Source organism: Meles meles, chromosome 4 (genome assembly GCF_922984935.1).
Source record: "Meles meles chromosome 4, mMelMel3.1 paternal haplotype, whole genome shotgun sequence".
NCBI lineage: Eukaryota > Metazoa > Chordata > Mammalia > Carnivora > Mustelidae > Meles > Meles meles.
In genome coordinates this window covers 42,195,263-42,212,054 of record NC_060069.1, presented here as the reverse complement: position 1 = coordinate 42,212,054, position 16,792 = coordinate 42,195,263, and the positions used below count along the sequence as shown (strand labels likewise).

Sequence of the window (16,792 nt, the reverse complement as noted above, 5' to 3'; positions counted from 1 at the left end):
TAAATAAAATCTTTTAAAAAAGGGAACATTTTCCCACAAAAAGAAATAATTTGGTATTTTTAAAGTAAAAAGTTAGTATTAACATTAAAGAAAATTTTATGTATGTTTCATAGCCCTATTAATTGCTGCAAAAGAATTTTGTAGTATCCTGCCACCAGGGTCCTTCATTTCTTGCACTGTTACAAAACCTAGGTTAAAAGAAGAGTGAATTAAGCACATTACCTAAACTAAGGTGAATATGGTAGGGTTGTCTTCCACTCCTACCTTGAACTTTTCCCCCTGCATATTAAATTATGACTACGTATTGGTAGAAGGTTTTTGATCTGGATTATAAATTGAATTTCAGAATATGACAACTCACTCTGGAAGGGAGTTAGCGTGTAAACCTGAATTGTGAAATAGAGGAAGTTTTAACTAATCGATTTTTAAGTATTTTTTTTAAATTACAGCAAAATGAACAGTACATAAAATTTACCATCTTAGCCATTTTAAAGTGTACAGTTCAGTGGTGTTAAGTGAACTCACAATATTGGCCACAACCCATTCATTTCCAGAACTTTTCCATTACCCCAAACTGGAAATTCTGTACCCATTAATTAATGACTCCGTATTTGCCCCTCTCTTCAGGGCCCTGGTAACCGCTATTACACTTTCTGACTCTATGAAACGGTCTATTCTAGAGACCTTAAATAACTAGAATCGTACAATATTTGTCCTTTGTGTCTTGTTTATTTCGCTCAGCATGTTTTCAGGGTTCATTTGCTTTGTGTCTTGTTTATTTCACTCAGCACGTTTTCAGGGTTCATTTGCATTGTACCATGTGTCAGAATTTCATTCCTTTCAAGGCTAAATAATGGTCCATTGTATATAGATACTACATTTTGCTTATCCATTCATCGGTTGATGGTCATCTGAGTTGTTTCCACCTTTTGGCTATTGTAAATAATGCCACTTTGAACATGGGTGCACAGTTAGCTCTTTGAGTTCTCTTTTTTTTTCTTTTTTAAAATTATTTTGGGTATATCCCCAGAACAGAAGTTGCTGGATCATGTGGTAATTCTATGTTTAACTTTCTGAGGACCAAACCCTGTTTCATTTTAATTTTTTTTTAAAGATTGTTATTTATTTGAGAGAGGGAGAGTGTGCTCATGCAAGTGTGAATGGGGGAGGGGTAGAAGGAGAGAGAGAGAATTCTCAACCTGACTACCCGCCCCCCAATGTGGTACCTATCCCCCAAGCCATGATATAATGACTGGATTGGACTAGTCGGGGAGGATTTACCTACTGAGCCACCCAGGCACCCCCTGTTTTAAAACTAATAGGAATCAGGGGTGCTTGGGTGGCTCAGTCTGTTCAGCGGCTGACTCTTTCTTGATTTTGGCTCAGATCATGATCTCAGGATCCTGGGATCACCACCGCTCCTTGGGCTCTGGGCTCTGGGCTCCTGGCTCCTGACTTAGTGGGGAGTCTGCTTGAGGATTTTCTCTCTTCTCTCCCTCTGTCCCTCGCTCCCCACACCCCCTCACGCTTGTGTATGTGCACACACACTCCCAACTAAATAAATAAATATTTAATGTAATAAATAAAACTAATAAGAAACATAAAGTTTCTCTGGGTTATCCTTGCTCAAACTTTGAGAGTCAAACCCAGTCCAACCAGCAGTCTCCTGCAAGCCCAGAAGCTCAGCGACGATCAGCAGTGGGTTGTGTCCAGGGCAGCTACAAGGGAAGCTGTTCCAGGAATTGTGAAAAGTGCTGCCAGTCTCCCCTTCCTGAGGGCGTGCGTAAGTGTACCCTGACTTTGCCTATTAGAGGACGTCAAAGCATTTGAAGGGCATTTCTACCCTCCAGCTTAATAAAAAGAATGAAGAGTTCTAGAACAGGCTAAGAGCCACAAGCCAGAAACCAAAAGCTTCAGAGGGATTAGAAGAGGCATTTTCAAAGTAGTTCTAGGATAATGGAGGATGGGAGAATGCTTAGGGCAGGTCTGGGCAGGCTGGGAAAACCAGGTGGGACAGGACAGGGGCAGATTTGACTGCAGCACTTTCCAGCACTCTGCAGATTTGAGACTGCAGTCTAGGTAAACAGGGGTCTTTAACTCCCTGTTCCCCTGTTATTATACTATCTATTATAATTTCTATTATACTTTCTGACCCCATGAATTTGCCTATTTTAGGTATGCCATATGAGTAAAATCATACAATATTTGTCCTTTTGTGTCTCATTTATTGCACTTAAATAAGGGTCTGAGCTGTGAAACACCCTGTTAGGGGTGGGGAAGGTGATGCACAGATCAGACATCAAAAGGCTTAAAGGCTGCTAGATAAATGCAAATTAGTATGTTTATTGATGCAATATTTACCTGGTTTTTGAGACCTTCCTTCCATCTCTGCCAGAGAGATCTTCTAAAATCACCACTTGGTACATGACAGCTCCCCATTCAAACTCTCTCTCCAGCTTCCTATTACTTATGATCTGTGCCTCCCAAGGCTGGATAAGTGTTGCTCCCAAGGCCTCAGATAGACCCAGGGAAGCCTCTGCAGTACCACTTCTACTGAAAAGTATTTGGGAATGAGTGTGACTGTTACATCAGAGCAAACATGGGGATGTTATGGAGTGCAATGCTGGCATGCAGGTTAAGGACGAAATGCTGGCTCTCTGATTTGGAGCTCTGCCACTAGGCACAGCATATTACAGTTACTTCCTTGGGCATCAGGGCCCCACCGGCAGAGTCTGGGAGTGGAAGGGGGCACAAATGAAGAATAAATTATAAACTCCTTCATCTGGGCTATTAGAACTATCTCCCGCCCGGCCCCTGGGAGCTATCCCTTTGCTCTTTACTCCTTAACTGCTTCTGTTTTTAGTAAAGGCATTCTGAGCCTTTCGGCAGGTATCCCAGCTCAGTCATTTCCTCCCGGAAATTAACACCTCTGTGCCTCACTTTTCTCAACTGGGTAACAGTAGGGTTGTGGAGAGGATTCTGTGAGTTAAGGTGGTAATTTAGAACAGTGCCTGGCTAGCAGAGCGTTCTCAGTCCGTGCCAGGCAACCTGTTACTATTGCTTTCCAGACGAAGGCCACCTCTTCCCTTCCTGCCTATGAACCACTCGTGTTCATCCGTTCATAGAAGTCCAGCCCAAGCCCACCTGTCCCTTCGCGCGCGCTGTCAAGGGAAGCTCCTCACTCTCGGCTCTCGGTGGCCATTTCAGAACTTGCTCAGATGGAAGGGATCATCTAGCCCGAGCATCTGTTTATCAGTTTAGCTCCACGAAAACCGCCAGCGTAGCGAGATAAGGAAAGGGAAGGATAGCGGCATGTCGTCCAGTCTCGAATCCTCGGAAAGGGCAAAGCGCTGTTGAGGGAAAAGTGGACATTGCCTGGGCCTCCACGCCCCGCATGTCCTCCCTTCCCGATCAAACGCGTCTCCTTGTATTACACCGGCGGGCGCCTCGGTCGCTCCTCTCGCGAGCGCGCGGCCGGCAGTGCGGCTTTGGGAGAAACCAGACGGCCACGGCGGGGTCTCACCGTCCTGCTCTCCCTCCCGAGGTTTAGCAACCCAGAGTAATGGGGGCCGTCCTCCGCCCCCTCTCCGTGGCGCCTGGCTGCTAAGAAAGCACTGCGAGACCCTCCCCACCGCCTTTGCGCCCCCGCCCCGCCGCCAGCGCTCCGGAAGGGACTTCCACCTGGGAGCCCCCGGCTCCGCGTCCCGGGCGGGTCCCCGCGAGGGGCGGAGCTGGCCCAGCCCGGAGCTAGCCCCGCCCGGCTCGGCTGTAAACTGACCGTGTGGCAGCCAGGCGGGAGCTTGGAAGGAGGGAGAAGGGGAGGAGAGAAGAGGGTGGAAAGTGGATCCTGGCGGGCGGGAGGGAGGAAGGGAAGGGGCGGAGGCGGAGGGCAGAGTGTGGCTGAGCGTCCCGGAGCCCAAGTCGCCGTCCCATCGCGGATCCCGCCCCTCCCGGGCCCAGAGCCGCCCGCCGGGCTGTCCAGAGCCGCGACCTCCCCGCCCCCCACCCCGATCCCGGGCAGCCCCGGGACTCGGCTGCGAGCGCTGCGGGAGGGATGGTGGCGGCGGGGCGCGGGCCAGCGCAGCCGCCAGCTTCTCCAGCCCGGCCGCGGGCGCTGTGAGCCGGGCATGCGGCTGCGGCCCCCGGCCCTCGGCCCCCGCGCTCCGGCCCCGGCCCTGGGCCCCCGCGGAGCCCGCCGCCCGCGCCGCCGCTGAGGCCGGGCGCCCCCACCATGCCGCGGGCCCCCGCGCCCCTGTACGCCTGCCTGCTCGGGCTCTGTGCGCTCGTGCCCAGCCTCCCAGGTAAGCCGGGCCCTCGCGGCGCAGAGAAACTTTGTCTGGCGAGCAGCCGCCCGCAGGCAGCGTGGAGGGCCGGGCTGGGGGCGCTGTCGGAAGGGGATAGCGTCTTTTGGGACCCCCAGGTGGGCGAGTCGCAGGGTACGGTCCGGCGGGGAGCTCGCGAGGTGCGTGTGCCGCTCCGCGCGCAGCCTGCAGCCGCCCCGCTGTAGTCCGCCGCCGGTCAGTCCGGGCCGAGGAGGAGCCTTCCCTTCCTGTGTAAACAGCCTTGCCCGGCTGCCGACCGGCCCGCGTGCGCCCGCGCCCAGTGCCGGGGGAGGGCGGCCGCCAGCCCTCCGCGGGGGCCGGGGCGCCGCAGTCCCAGGCACAAAGCGGCCCTTGTGGCCGGCCGGGGGCGGGCGGGGTGCGGGGAGGCGCCGACAGATGCCGCGGGTGCCCCGGTGCTCAGAGAGGCGAAGGGCAGCAGGGCGGGGCGAGAGACCTGGAGTCCTGGCTCGAGCCGCGGCTACTCCGGACCGGGTCGTCTCTTGGAACTGCGGGTGCTCAGGGCGCCTTAGCATGCCCTAGGGTTTCACTGCACCCAGGCCGACCGCCTGCCTTTAAAGTTGTAATCCCCTCGCTTCCTCCCCCAAGCCACCGCATATCCCGGGGGAGACCGGCGTCCCAAGTCACAGCTCCACCTGGACTTCCCGATCTGATTCCTTCTGCCTGGCTTTATCCCGGGACTTACACGCACTCGTCCCCCGCACCCCCAACATTCCCCTAACTCTGGGGCGTTCTGGAGGGGAGGGTTAGGAGGTGTGCGATTGCTTTGGCGCGACTCTGCCAAGGGTTGGCAGCTGCGTGAGGAGCCCCCAGTTACCTGCTGTTAACTTTTCCGAGTTGGGAGGCCCCAGAGGGAGGATGCTCTGTTTTGCGCCTGGCTGCCAGGCAGATAAGCTACCCCTAAGCCCTCCAAAAAAAGCAGGAAGTTCCGATCTTTCCCCTTTCCCGGAGGAAATAATTGTGTGCTGGGGTGCTTCGTTGCTCCGTTGGCTTGCACACCCAAGATACTTGATTGCTGTTGTGCCTGGCTGCCAAGCGAGAGGGGTCTGTTCTCCCGTGGCACCTCATTTAGGAAGGCAGTTGAAGGTTTACCCCTGAGAGAAGGACGGTTCTGGGCACACAAAAACTTCCTTTACGCTCGAATTCAGACTTAATACTCTAGCAAGATTTCTTTAATGGGAAAATAATCACTCTGGAGCTTGGAGCAGATCAGTGGTTTCCAAACACCCATCTGGCAGCCAGCGCCCATCAGTGTTTTCCTGCGTCCTCAGGGAAATGCAAAGAGAAAGATGAAGCTGGTGTCAGACCCAGGAGTTGATCTTTGGCAGTGGTTCCCTGCCTCACAAGGACTGCCCTTCAATTTGAAATCATGTCTTTTTTATTTTTGGTGGGAAAACTTATTTTAATGATTTATAGTGATGATAAAGGTAGTTTTTCTTTTTGGCAAAATAAAAAAATCTGGCCATCCTGTGTAAAGAGGCCATCGCTGCCTCTTTTTCTGTTTGTTTTCTTCTGTTCTGTTCTTCATGTTCCGTGAAATCCCAGAGTTTGGGAGTTGCTAAAGGAGAGGATTTCTACGTTTCCCTACAGCTTGACATTCTCTGATTCTAATAAAAACTCAAATGCTTCCAGTTGTGAAGAATTCTTTTCATATATTGCTTTGCATTTGCGTTGTGGTTTCTGTTTTTCACAGTTCACGTGCATCTTCACGACCATCTCCATTTTTTCCGTCGGGCGCCAAAGGGTGAAGTGACTTGCCCACTCTCCTTGTCCGTGATCTCAAAGCTTCTCAGTCCAGGCCCCTTTGTCCCACATGACGCAGCTTAGGCCGGGAGAAAAGTGTGGAGCCATCGTGGTTTCTCTCCAACTCTTTCAGAGCCCGCTTTTCTTCTGCTGTTGCTGTGTGAGAGCTCAGCCAGCCCACTGCGGGCCAGCAGAGCCAAGGTACAGCAAGCCCACCGCTGGCTTCCAGACCTGTCTTCTCCCTCTTAGCCTTGGAGCTTCTCAAGGTTAGACGGGGCTGACTCACATCTTTGTGATTTCTCCTAGTGCCCCAGTGTTGCTTCCAACAGAGTTCAAAACGGTTTTCCTTTCCTCTTCCTTCCCTTCACTTCTCTCCCTCTCGAAGCACCTCTCGAAGTACTTTTTTCCCCAGAGCATGTTTCCTGTCTTGCTACTAGGAACATGATTGGAAAGAAAAATCTTCGTTGTCCAGTGGAAGAAGGAGGTGACCTGCAGGGCCATGCCTACCCGGGTGTCCTGAGACGGGGGGCCATGCTGTCCCATCTGTTGCTTTCACCACACTTCCATCCCTGTGCCTAACCCAGCAGAAAACAGACTTTTAATTTAAGAGGGCTCATTTCAAACAAGTCGGTGCCAGGCTGACAACCACCCGGCTGCCCTTGTCCTAGGTTATCTCCTGCTCTTCTCATCCCGTGGCCCAGAGACTCCAGACAGGACCTTTGGACACAGAAACCTTCCCACAGAACCAGAGAAAAGTTTCTCTGGGGTGAGGCCTTTGCCCTTCCAGAAGGAAGGGGGGGAGCATGGTATTGATCTTGCTGCTGGGACTGGAGAATGTTTGCTGTCATCGTTCATGAAAAAAAAAAAATCAAATGTTCTTTCGGGAAATGCCCTGCAAATTAGAATGCTCTGAATCTTAAGAGAGAGCCCTTTATTCTGTTCTGTGGGCTCCTGTTGGCAGCACTCTCCCCTGCACCACAGGTTCCAAGGCCTGTGAGGGGGCTGCTGGAACTGGGCCTTGGCTTTGCACCTCTCTCCAGGTGACCGGGCCTGGGTTTAGAAATAACAGGGCAGCAGGGTCCAAACAGTGGCCTTGGTTTGGGGACTGCTCTTTACCTCAGGTATTTGCGTTTGAGCCCCCACCATCCTTGAATGAAGGGGGTGGTTTATAAAGGGGATTGAGGCAGAAGAGGGCAGGGTCTAATTAGGTCTAATTAGTATTCTCCTTCTGCTTGTTCTCCGTGCTTATTGCGCTACTGAGGCAACGGAGAATTACAATATCTAAGTAGTTGGCAGAAGGCTTTCTGTGCCTGCCTGCCCTGGTTACTGGTTTCACTTCTTCAGCTGGCTCCTGGAACTGTTCTGAAAAGTTTGAACGATATCAGTAACCCAGCACAGTTACGCACTGCTTCAGTAAAGGCGTCATATTCATGCAGCGGCGTGCAGCTGGGTTCTTGGGGCCGGGGGTGGGGGTGGGGGGTCTCTTTTTTCTCTTTTCACAGGTGTTTTCTGTTGCCTGGGGCAGGGGGAAGGCTTCAGAAAGCCCACTGCTATAGTTTGTTTGCTTTCTTTCCCGTGGCAATGGGATTAGTGGGCTTTATAGATAAAAAGGAATACTTTATTTATAGGCACCCACTGTTTGTGAGGCTGCTTCTTGCTTCTGTTGAATGCAGGGTTTGATTCCTGGGCCACCTGGTGAAAAGCCTGCTCCAAGGCAGGCCTTGACACATCCCCTATGTGGTGGGGGGGGGGGGGGGGTAGGGGATGGGGGGTGGGGGGGGACGTGTGTGGCACTCAGTCCTTACTGGATTCCCTCCTCCTCCCTCCTCCCCTAACACCACCCAAGTCTTTCCCCTCCCCCCGAGATGGGGCCTGCTCCTGCACTTGTCCTCTTTCCTTGTTTGTAGCTCTCACTCAGAGTGATTCTGTTAAAACTCAAGTCAGATCCTACTGCTCTGGTTAAAACTCTCCAGTGGCTTCCAGGAGTCCTGACAGTGTCCGGCCAGGCCTCTGCATGCACTCTGACTTCCCTGACTTTATGTTTCTGGCCATTGCTGCTGGTGCCCTTAGCTCTCTCTGTTCCTTGCAGCGCAGCAGGCCCCTCCTGGGGCCTGGGATACCCCCCTCCCTCCCCGTAGCTGCAGAGCCGGCTGCCTCCATCCTGCAGGCCTTTCTTGGTGGTCTCCTGCTCAGCTGAGGTGGCCCTGGCCACTCCCAACTCAACCTCCTGCCCCACATTCCTCCAGCCTCTTTTCTTTAGGGATTTTTCTCTGCAGCCCTCATCCTCTCTGGTGCTCTCGGATCTTGTGTACGGTCTGTCGCCTCTCCCGCCCCCAAGGAGGATTCTCCTTCGACCAGAACCTTAAGCACTGTGAGAGCCGGGAGCTGTTGATTTTCTTTATCATTGTGTCCTCCCTGCTTAGGATGGTGCCTGAGGCACACGGTTCAATGCCTGGATGAACTTGAGTCTTGGGGAGGGCGGGTGGGGCTTGTTCTGTCCTCTGCTCTTTGCTGCCTGCTATAACCAGTCTGGAAGTCAGAGACTGTGCATGCAGTCAGTGTACTAGTAGGAAACATTCTGGGAGAGAGAGATCATGTTTCAATGTGTCAAGGTGTCTGGAGCTGGAGGAGGTGATAGAGGCCATGGACTGCCCGCCTGAATTGCCTGCAGGAGGCTACTGAGGCCTGGAAAGGATAAGTGACGAGCCAGAGGTCATGGAGGCAGGAAGTGGCTGAACCAGTGCTTGGATCTTTCCTGCCCCGGGCAACCTCTCCTCGCCCCCTAATTGTAGCCCAAATGTCCCCTCCTCTGTGAAGCCTTCTCTGCATCCTTTAGGTAGGTGGAATTGGCTTCTCCTTCCTTTGCTCCCATAGCACATTTTGTGAGACCACGGCTGGGGGCGGGGGGTGGGGGGAGAGGGAAGGAGGTCCCCCTCACCTGCTAGGTGGCAAATTGCCCAGGTCTCATTTACCTTTAGGTTCCTGGTACAACTGCAATGGACGCCTCTATCCCCCTACCTTATGGTTTCAGTATATTTAGAAAAGCCCTCAACTTTCTAAAAATGTAAAGCAGTTTTAGATTTATAGAAAAATGGAGAGGGTAGTACAGAGAGTTCCTATGTACCCCACACCCAGTTTAGCCTATTATTAATGTCTTCTCTTAGCATGGTACATTTTTTTTCAATTAATGAATTACACTGATACATTATTATAAACTAAAGTTCATACTTTATTTTATTTATTTATTTTTTGTAAGTAGGCTCTATGCCCATCATGGAACTTGAACTCGTGACCCTGAGATCAAGAGTCCCGTACTCTACTGACTGAGCCAGCCAGGCTCCCCTAGAAGTCATACTTTTCGCAGATTTCTTTCTTTTACCCAGTGTTTCTCCTGTTCTAGGATCCATTCTGGATGCCACCTAAATTGAATTGCCCTGTCTCCTTAGGCTCCTCTTGGCTTCGACAGTTTCTCAGTCTATCCGTTTTAGATGACCTTGACAGTTTCGAGGATACGTTTTGTAGATTGTCCCTCTGTTGGGATTTGTCTGATGTTTTTTCTCATAATTAGACTGGAATTATGGGTTTTTGGAGGAGGCCATAGAGGTAATGAGTTGCCTTTTAAAAAATTATTTTTGAACAGATAATATAGTCACATGATATTTTTATGGTGTAACAGCTATACAGTGAGAAATCTGTTTTCCCTTCTTATTGCCCATCAGTCCAGCATGTTGTCCTGACCCCTTCCTGGCACAGACTCTCCCTGTTAGGTTTCTTAATGTATCCAAAGTGTTTTCTATGTGTGTGTTACAAATGTCTCTCCCCATATGTTTATTGAACGATAGCACTGCCCAACTGTTCTGTGTCTTGCCTTTTATTTTTGACTTAGTGCTATGTCAAGGTAAGCTTCCTGTCAGCATCTAGGGAGCACACACATTCTTTTTTGAAGCTGCATCTTATATGCAATCATATGAATTGGGGTTTTAAAAATACAAGTCCTGTCTGTCAAGCTGTACATTCTGCAGCTGTGTGATGTTCAGAAAGGCAGTCTAAGATGGGAACTGAGATCAGGCCTTCCCAGGGCATATTTACAGTTTATGGTAACATCTTTGGGTCAACGACTGTTCAGTTGCTAGGTTCTGAACCAGAAACATTCTGTCTGCCGTGTGAGTGTGTGTGTGGAGGGTGATTCAGGGTATGGGGAGAGGCACTCCAGTGGCTTGTCACTTTTTAAAAATCAAAACCAAACAATAATGAAATGTTTTTATTTTCTGTTGTCTTGACAGCCGTGACTAAAATGTAATTTAGGACCACGGGAAGCCCACTTCCCACTTGAATCATGATGGTGACACATACAAACTGTTCTGAATATCACGATCTGTTACTGTTCGTGTGTTTTGTGGGGGGAGTATACACCCTATGTCTTCATGATGCTTTTCCCACTGTCCCAGCTGAGTAGCATCCTGTCCCTTCTCCCCCTGCCAGTACCGGGTCCTTCCAGCTCCGTACTAGTTTCTGTTCTCCCTCTGAATGTCTCGGATCAGGAAGTTCCACCTGCTGGATGTGTGCTTTAGTAAGTGTTGTCTGACCTTGGACATGTGGGGTGGACGGAAATGGGAAGAAGCTGCCTGGAGGGATGCTGGCAGGAGGCCCCTGCAGGACTCTAGACCAAGTGCAGAGGGCTGGCTTGGGCACTGTAGGGCAGGAGGGGGCAGGCAGGAAGGGCTGGATTAGGAGAAACGTTTCATACATCTTGAAGGAATGATCAACCGGACATGCTAGCTGCCTGGATATGATTGATGAAAGAGAGCAGTGAGTCATTGAGTTTCGGAAGGAAAACACATTTTTAGATTATGGTTTGCAGTAAACCCTGGCTTCAGAGATATTAAGGGCTGCAGGCCATTGCAGTGGGGCTGGAAATAGTCACAGTGCAAACCAAGAAAAGATGTGGCCACCGTCTGGGCCACCAGTGCCGATTTCCATGACCTAGACACGACACTTCGACATTTGTGACTCTAGCTGTTTGGCTTTTTATTCATTGCTTCCGCCCTTTCAAAATGCTGTCGGTGCCGAGTGACTCACCCAGCCGAATCCAAACTCTGCAATATTATTAGGTGGAGAGAGGAGTGATGCCAAAGGGAGGAAGTCTGGCACTGTGGCGCCCATCAGCGCCCGACCTAGGCTCTGGGTTCTGGGAGTGCCTGTCCTTACCTGCTGCCTGGCACCCTGAGTTCCCTGGGAGCAAGGCTTGGCCCAGCCATCTCCATCTCCGTATTTTGCTAGCATCCCCTAGTCCAGAGCTTAGCATTTAGTACGCGCTCAGTGCAGGCTTTCTTGAATTTGGATGTGTCCCAGTAGCAACCTCATTCCAGAGGAGTCATTTTGGGTGCAGTAAAACGACTTTACTGTTGCCTGTGAATATGCGATGGTAATAGAAGCAGTTAGTAAAGCAGGACAATAAATATTTTACAGTCGTTCAGTATGTTTTCATAGCAGATGTCTGTCATATCCTTTGAGCCACATCAGTATTACGTCCAAGATCTTTTAGGCTGGCAGAGGGGAAGACCAGAGCCCCTTCTCTCTGGGTCAGAATGGAGGAGCCCTGAGCTCAAGACTCATGATCCAAATTCCTAAAGCTCACTGATGAGGCCCTGGTTATTAGAAAGTGGTCTTTGTGAATTTCTGTGGGTTGAAGCAGAGACATAAATGAGACACCTGACTTCAAATCCCTCCCGGACTGAGGGCCTGTTATAGCTCCTTGCCAGAACCCTGGAATTCACTGGTTATGTGTCCCCGAGTCTGGGATGGTTTCTGGATTGCCAGGCATTCCCCACATGGGCACTCGCTAGGCAGCAACCCTTCAGACTTCTTTTCTTTGAGACTGAGCTCCTTTGTTTCAAGTCACTTACTCTCGTTTTCATCTCTAAGATGAGCTGACTTGACTACCTCATTTTAATAAGACATTTCTAGTTCTGAGGGTCTGCAGTTCCATGATTTTATGGAAATGACTTTACGCACCAAAGGAAATGATTGCCACAAGGGCCCGAGTTTGTACTTGGTAAGGAGAGCAGGGGGAAAGTCACTTTTATCCCCAATATGACCCCCCTCACCCTACATTTGGGTTTCTGACAGGTGAGGAGATTTGACCCCAAAGTAGAACTGGCATTTTCAAACTCTTTCTGCACACACTTTTTTTTCCCCTTAAAAGCTTAAGTGCCTATTTAAAAGTCATCATGTGAGTAGATTCACATTAAAATGAGAAAGGATTTTGTCAGGGCAAGCAGGAGGCAGGCAGGCCCAAATTCCCAGTGGGGGTTGGGTTCGGAGACCTTCTTAGTGTTTAGATCCAGGAAGGGCTCTCCTTGCTGGAATGAGGTTATGCATGGTGGTTGGTTCCAGCTTGTTTCTGCTGAGAAATGTGTTCCAAGGCCAGGTCTAGCACCCAGGAGGTCCTGGTGCAGGCCTGGTGGTGAGATTGGGGTCCCCCAGCTCGGGGGGTGTGGTGGCTGATTGGGACCAGGGGCTCAGAGTTCAGGATTGAGGTCTCTGCCTAGGGGAAAGCATCTGATTTACCTGCTCTGGGACTCCTAAGCCACCCCTCCTTTATTCCCAGCATCTCTGGTCCTGCCAGTTTCTCCTCCCTTCTATCCCGGTGGCCATTCTTATCCCAGATAGTATTTGTTCCCTCTAGTGTTCCTCGGGATGACACAGTATGGCTCCCTATCACTTAATTTCTGTTTTTACTGCTAGTGACAGGGAAGAAGCAGGGAGTTAACATTAGCAAATTGGGGAAATGCTACATCTTCAAGATGTCTTGCAATAACTGTTCTCCCCTTTCCCCCCAGATCTTTAAAAAAAATTTTAATGCCTATATTTTTAAAATTTTGTTTTTTAATTTAAATTCAGTTAGCCAACATACAGTACATCATTAGTTTCTGATGTAGTGTTCAGTGATTCATTAGTTGCATGTAACACCTGGTGCTCCTCTCATCATGTGCCCTCCTTAATTCCCGTCGCCCAGTTACCCCATCCCCTCACCCCCCTCCCCTTCCACAGCCCTCTGTTTGTTTCCCAGAATCATGAGTCTGTCATGGTTTGTCTCTGTCTCTTATTTCTTCCCATTCAGTTTTCCCTCCCTTCCCCTATGATCCTCTGCACTATTCCTTATGTTCCACATATGAGTGAAACCATATGATAATTGTCTTTCTCTGTTTGACTTATTTCACTTAGCATAATCCCCTCCAGTTCTATCCATGTTGAAGCCAAAGTTGGGTATTCATCCTTTCTGATGGCTGAGTAATATTCCATTGTATATATGAACCGCATCTTCTTTATCATGTCAATGGCCATCTTGGCTTCTTCCACAGTTTGGCTATTGTGGCCATTGCTGCTGTGAACTTTGGGGTGCATTTGTCCCTTCTTTTCACTACATCTGTGCTTTTGGGGTAAATACCCAGTAGCGCAGTTGCTGGATCGTAGGGTAGCTCTATTTTTAACTTGTCGAGGAAACGCCATACTGTTTTCTGGAGTGGCTGCACCAGCTTGCATTCCCACCAACAGTGTAGGAGGGCTCCCCTTTCTCCCTCTCCTCGCCAAAATTTGTTATTCCCTGTCTTGTTAATTTTAGCCATTCTAACTGGTGTAAGGTGGTATCTCATTGTGGTTTTGATTTATACTTCCGTGATGACCAGTGATATGGAGCATTTTTTCACATTTCTGGTGGCCATTTGTATATCTTCTTTGGGGAAATGTCTGTTCATGTCTTCTGCCCATTTCTTGACTGGCTTATTTGTCTTTCGGGCACAATAATTGTTTCTATGGTACAATAATTGTTTTATGAACTTTGTGGAGTTCACTATATTTTCTCTTCCATTCTCCCTTTTAATCTTTTTGGCTCTGCTTTCCCGTTACACGTTGGGCCTTTCTTTGTATGGCTGGTGGCTCTCCATTTCTTTTTCCATTGATTCAGTGGGCCTCTCTGCTTCTAACAGTCGAGGCAAAGACTAGGAGAGACAAGTGGGTCCTGTAGGGCTATGAGGGCTGAATAGAGTCATTTTCATTCAGAGAATAACCAACATGTTCTGCTCTTGATCAAAAGAAATGTATGGGGGCGCCTGGGTGGCTCAGTGGGTTAAAGCCTCTGCCTTCGGCTCAGGTCATGATCCCAGGGTCCTGGGATCAAGCCCCATCAGGCTCTTTCCTCGGTGGGGAGCCTGCTTCCCCCTCTCTCTCTGTCTGCCTCTCTGCCTGCTTGTCATTTCTGTCTGTCAAATAAATAAATAAAATCTTTTTTTAAAAAAATAAAACAACAAACAAAAGAAATGTATGCTCGACCTTTGAGGAAGGGAAGAGAAGGGACGATAGGTTTCACCAAGGATACCTGTGCCGTTGGCAAGGTTGAGGAAGGGTGGGACAGGCTGTGGGGTGGGGAGTTGGCGGGCAGCGGGTTTTACTTCACCACCACAATTCAGCCTGCTTCCAGGTGCCCAGATTAATGCAAGAGAGGGGGTAGGGTAGGCCTTAGTTGGAAATGAGTAACTTCTACAATGATAGAGAAGTTTCCTTCTGATCTTGGTTTCTAGATTTGATCAGGGATGGGTTTTAGATTTGATCAAGTGCCTTTTCATTACCCAGCCAGGTGATGATAGGATTTTCCCATTTGACCGAATAGTAGGTATACCGAATTAAGGAATTGTCTTTATCTTAACCCACCATTGTATTCCTTGGGTACATTCTTCTTTAAGGGTTCTGCTGGCTTCTTTTGGTGCACTTGGATTTGATGTGATAGTACTTGATTTAGGATTTTCTTTCTTATGCCTGAAGGTGATCAATCTGTTCTTCCTTTTTCTTCCTATCTTTTTTTTTTTTTAATTTTATTTGTTTATTTGAGAGAGAAGGGGCACAAAGGGACAGTGAGAGGGAGATGCAGACTGCTTGCTGAGTAGAGAACCCCATGAGGGACTCAATCCCAGAGATCATGACCTGAGCGGAAGACAGATGCTTAACTGACAGAGGCCACCCAGGCGCCTGTCTGTCTGTCTGTCTGTCTTTCTTTCTTTCTTTCTTTTTCGTACCATTTCTTTTTGTCATTTTGGGTGGGTTAAGTGTGATGAGGCCTTCACTGAGGGAGGACCTACGTGTTATGGGGGTGGAAATCCAAGTGGGTCCAGGAGAAGAAATGGGAGTTGCTAACACAGTGTGCATGCTTTACAAACCACCCGTGGGTCGCCTCAGCCGCTGTGCCTTAACCTGCCTTTGGCCCAGAGGCCGGTACCCTTCAGCCTTGCCCAGACTCCCTGCTGAGAACAGACGTGACTCCTCCTCCCACCGCATTCAGAGGCTTCATCAGTAAGCTTTATGGCCAGGAACCCGTGAGTGCCTCTCTCTCTCTCTCTCTCTCTTTCTCCGAAGGTCTCAACATATGCACTAGTGGAAGTGCCACCTCCTGTGAAGAATGTCTGTTAATCCATCCAAAGTGTGCCTGGTGCTTCAAAGAGGTACGTGGTGGTGTGTGGTGGGGTTGAGGGGGTGGGGGAGTTGGGGGGGAGGGTACGGGGTGGGGGAAGGTGGCGGTGGGGGAGGGGTGAGGGGAGGGAGTAGGGGGCGGGCTACGCCCAGCACCCCAGTTGACGGTGCAGAGGAGGGGTGAGCAGATTCTGCAGGCTGCCTCTTCTCTTTCCGAGGGCAACGACAAAGCGGCATTTTTAGAACAGAAATTCAGTCGGGTCTTCAGATGGCGTTGAGTGTTTTAATCCTATTTTAGGAAAACAAGACCTTCCTTCCCTTTTGTAGGGGAGCCAGTTATGACTCTTGTCCAGTTTCCTGCGATTTGGTAAAAGATCTGAGCATGTGAAGGGAGTTTGTTGTATAAGAGTTGAAAACGTGGGCGGGTGGGTGGCGTGTGGATGGAGGCCAGTCATCTTCACGTGGCTTATGTGGGGATAGGAGTATTATGACTCGGCCTTTGTGATAGGATTAAAAGTCATGGTTGCTGTTTCTTTAGGCCCCGTTAAGAAGGGTTACAAGTTCGGGGAGATGTTAGACATATTGCCACCATAAAGCAGTACAAACCTCAGAGTGCGGTGAGCTCATCAGCAAGTGATCAATTTCTAAAACTCCTGTCTTGACGGAAATTTCCGGCTCAACTTTTGAAATTGTTTAGAACCACCAGGCACAAACTCTCCTTGCATGAATGTACTGTTAAGGTGGTTTTTTTTTTTTAAGTTTTATTTATTTATTTTAGAGAGAGAGTGCTCAAGGAGGGAGTCGGGGGTGGGGGGGTTGTTGGCCAGGAGCAGAGGGAGAAGGACAGGCAGACTCTGTGCTGAGGGCAAAGCCCGACATGGGGCTCGATCCCCTGACCCTGAGATCATGACCTGAGCTGAAACCAAGAGGCAGACACTTAACTGACTGAGCCACGCAGGCGCCCCTGTTAAGGTTATTTTTTAAAGAAGTTGAGACCTGCCATCTTGGATTGGCTCAGTCTTTGCTGTTTGGTGTGCGGTGCCCGTCAGGACAAGAGATGGCCTGGGAGGCTGAACATCTTTGCCTCAGTGCAGCCTCAGAGGTCTGGGGATGGGTTCAGCCTTCGATGGGGAGCCCCATGAGTACCCCACACCTTGTATATAGTATTGATGAAAATCGAAGGCTCAGAGAGGTGATGTGATTTTTTTTTCAAGGCCACACATGGTGCCAAAGCTTGATTTTAGAGC

At 49.7% G+C, this 16,792-nt stretch overlaps 1 protein-coding gene across 1 annotated transcript in view; it reads left to right on the top strand.

Annotated features, from left to right (window-relative positions):
* The first annotated feature begins 3,821 nt into the window (after nt 1-3,821).
* ITGB5 (integrin subunit beta 5) overlaps nt 3,822-16,792 on the top strand; it is a 113,117-nt gene continuing 100,146 nt past the window's right edge. Inside the window, exons 1-2 of the mRNA XM_046001827.1 lie at nt 3,822-4,301; nt 15,492-15,577. Of these exons, the coding sequence (XP_045857783.1) occupies nt 4,232-4,301; nt 15,492-15,577 (156 nt within the window). The 5' untranslated portion in view covers nt 3,822-4,231. The remainder of the gene's footprint in view (nt 4,302-15,491; nt 15,578-16,792) is intronic.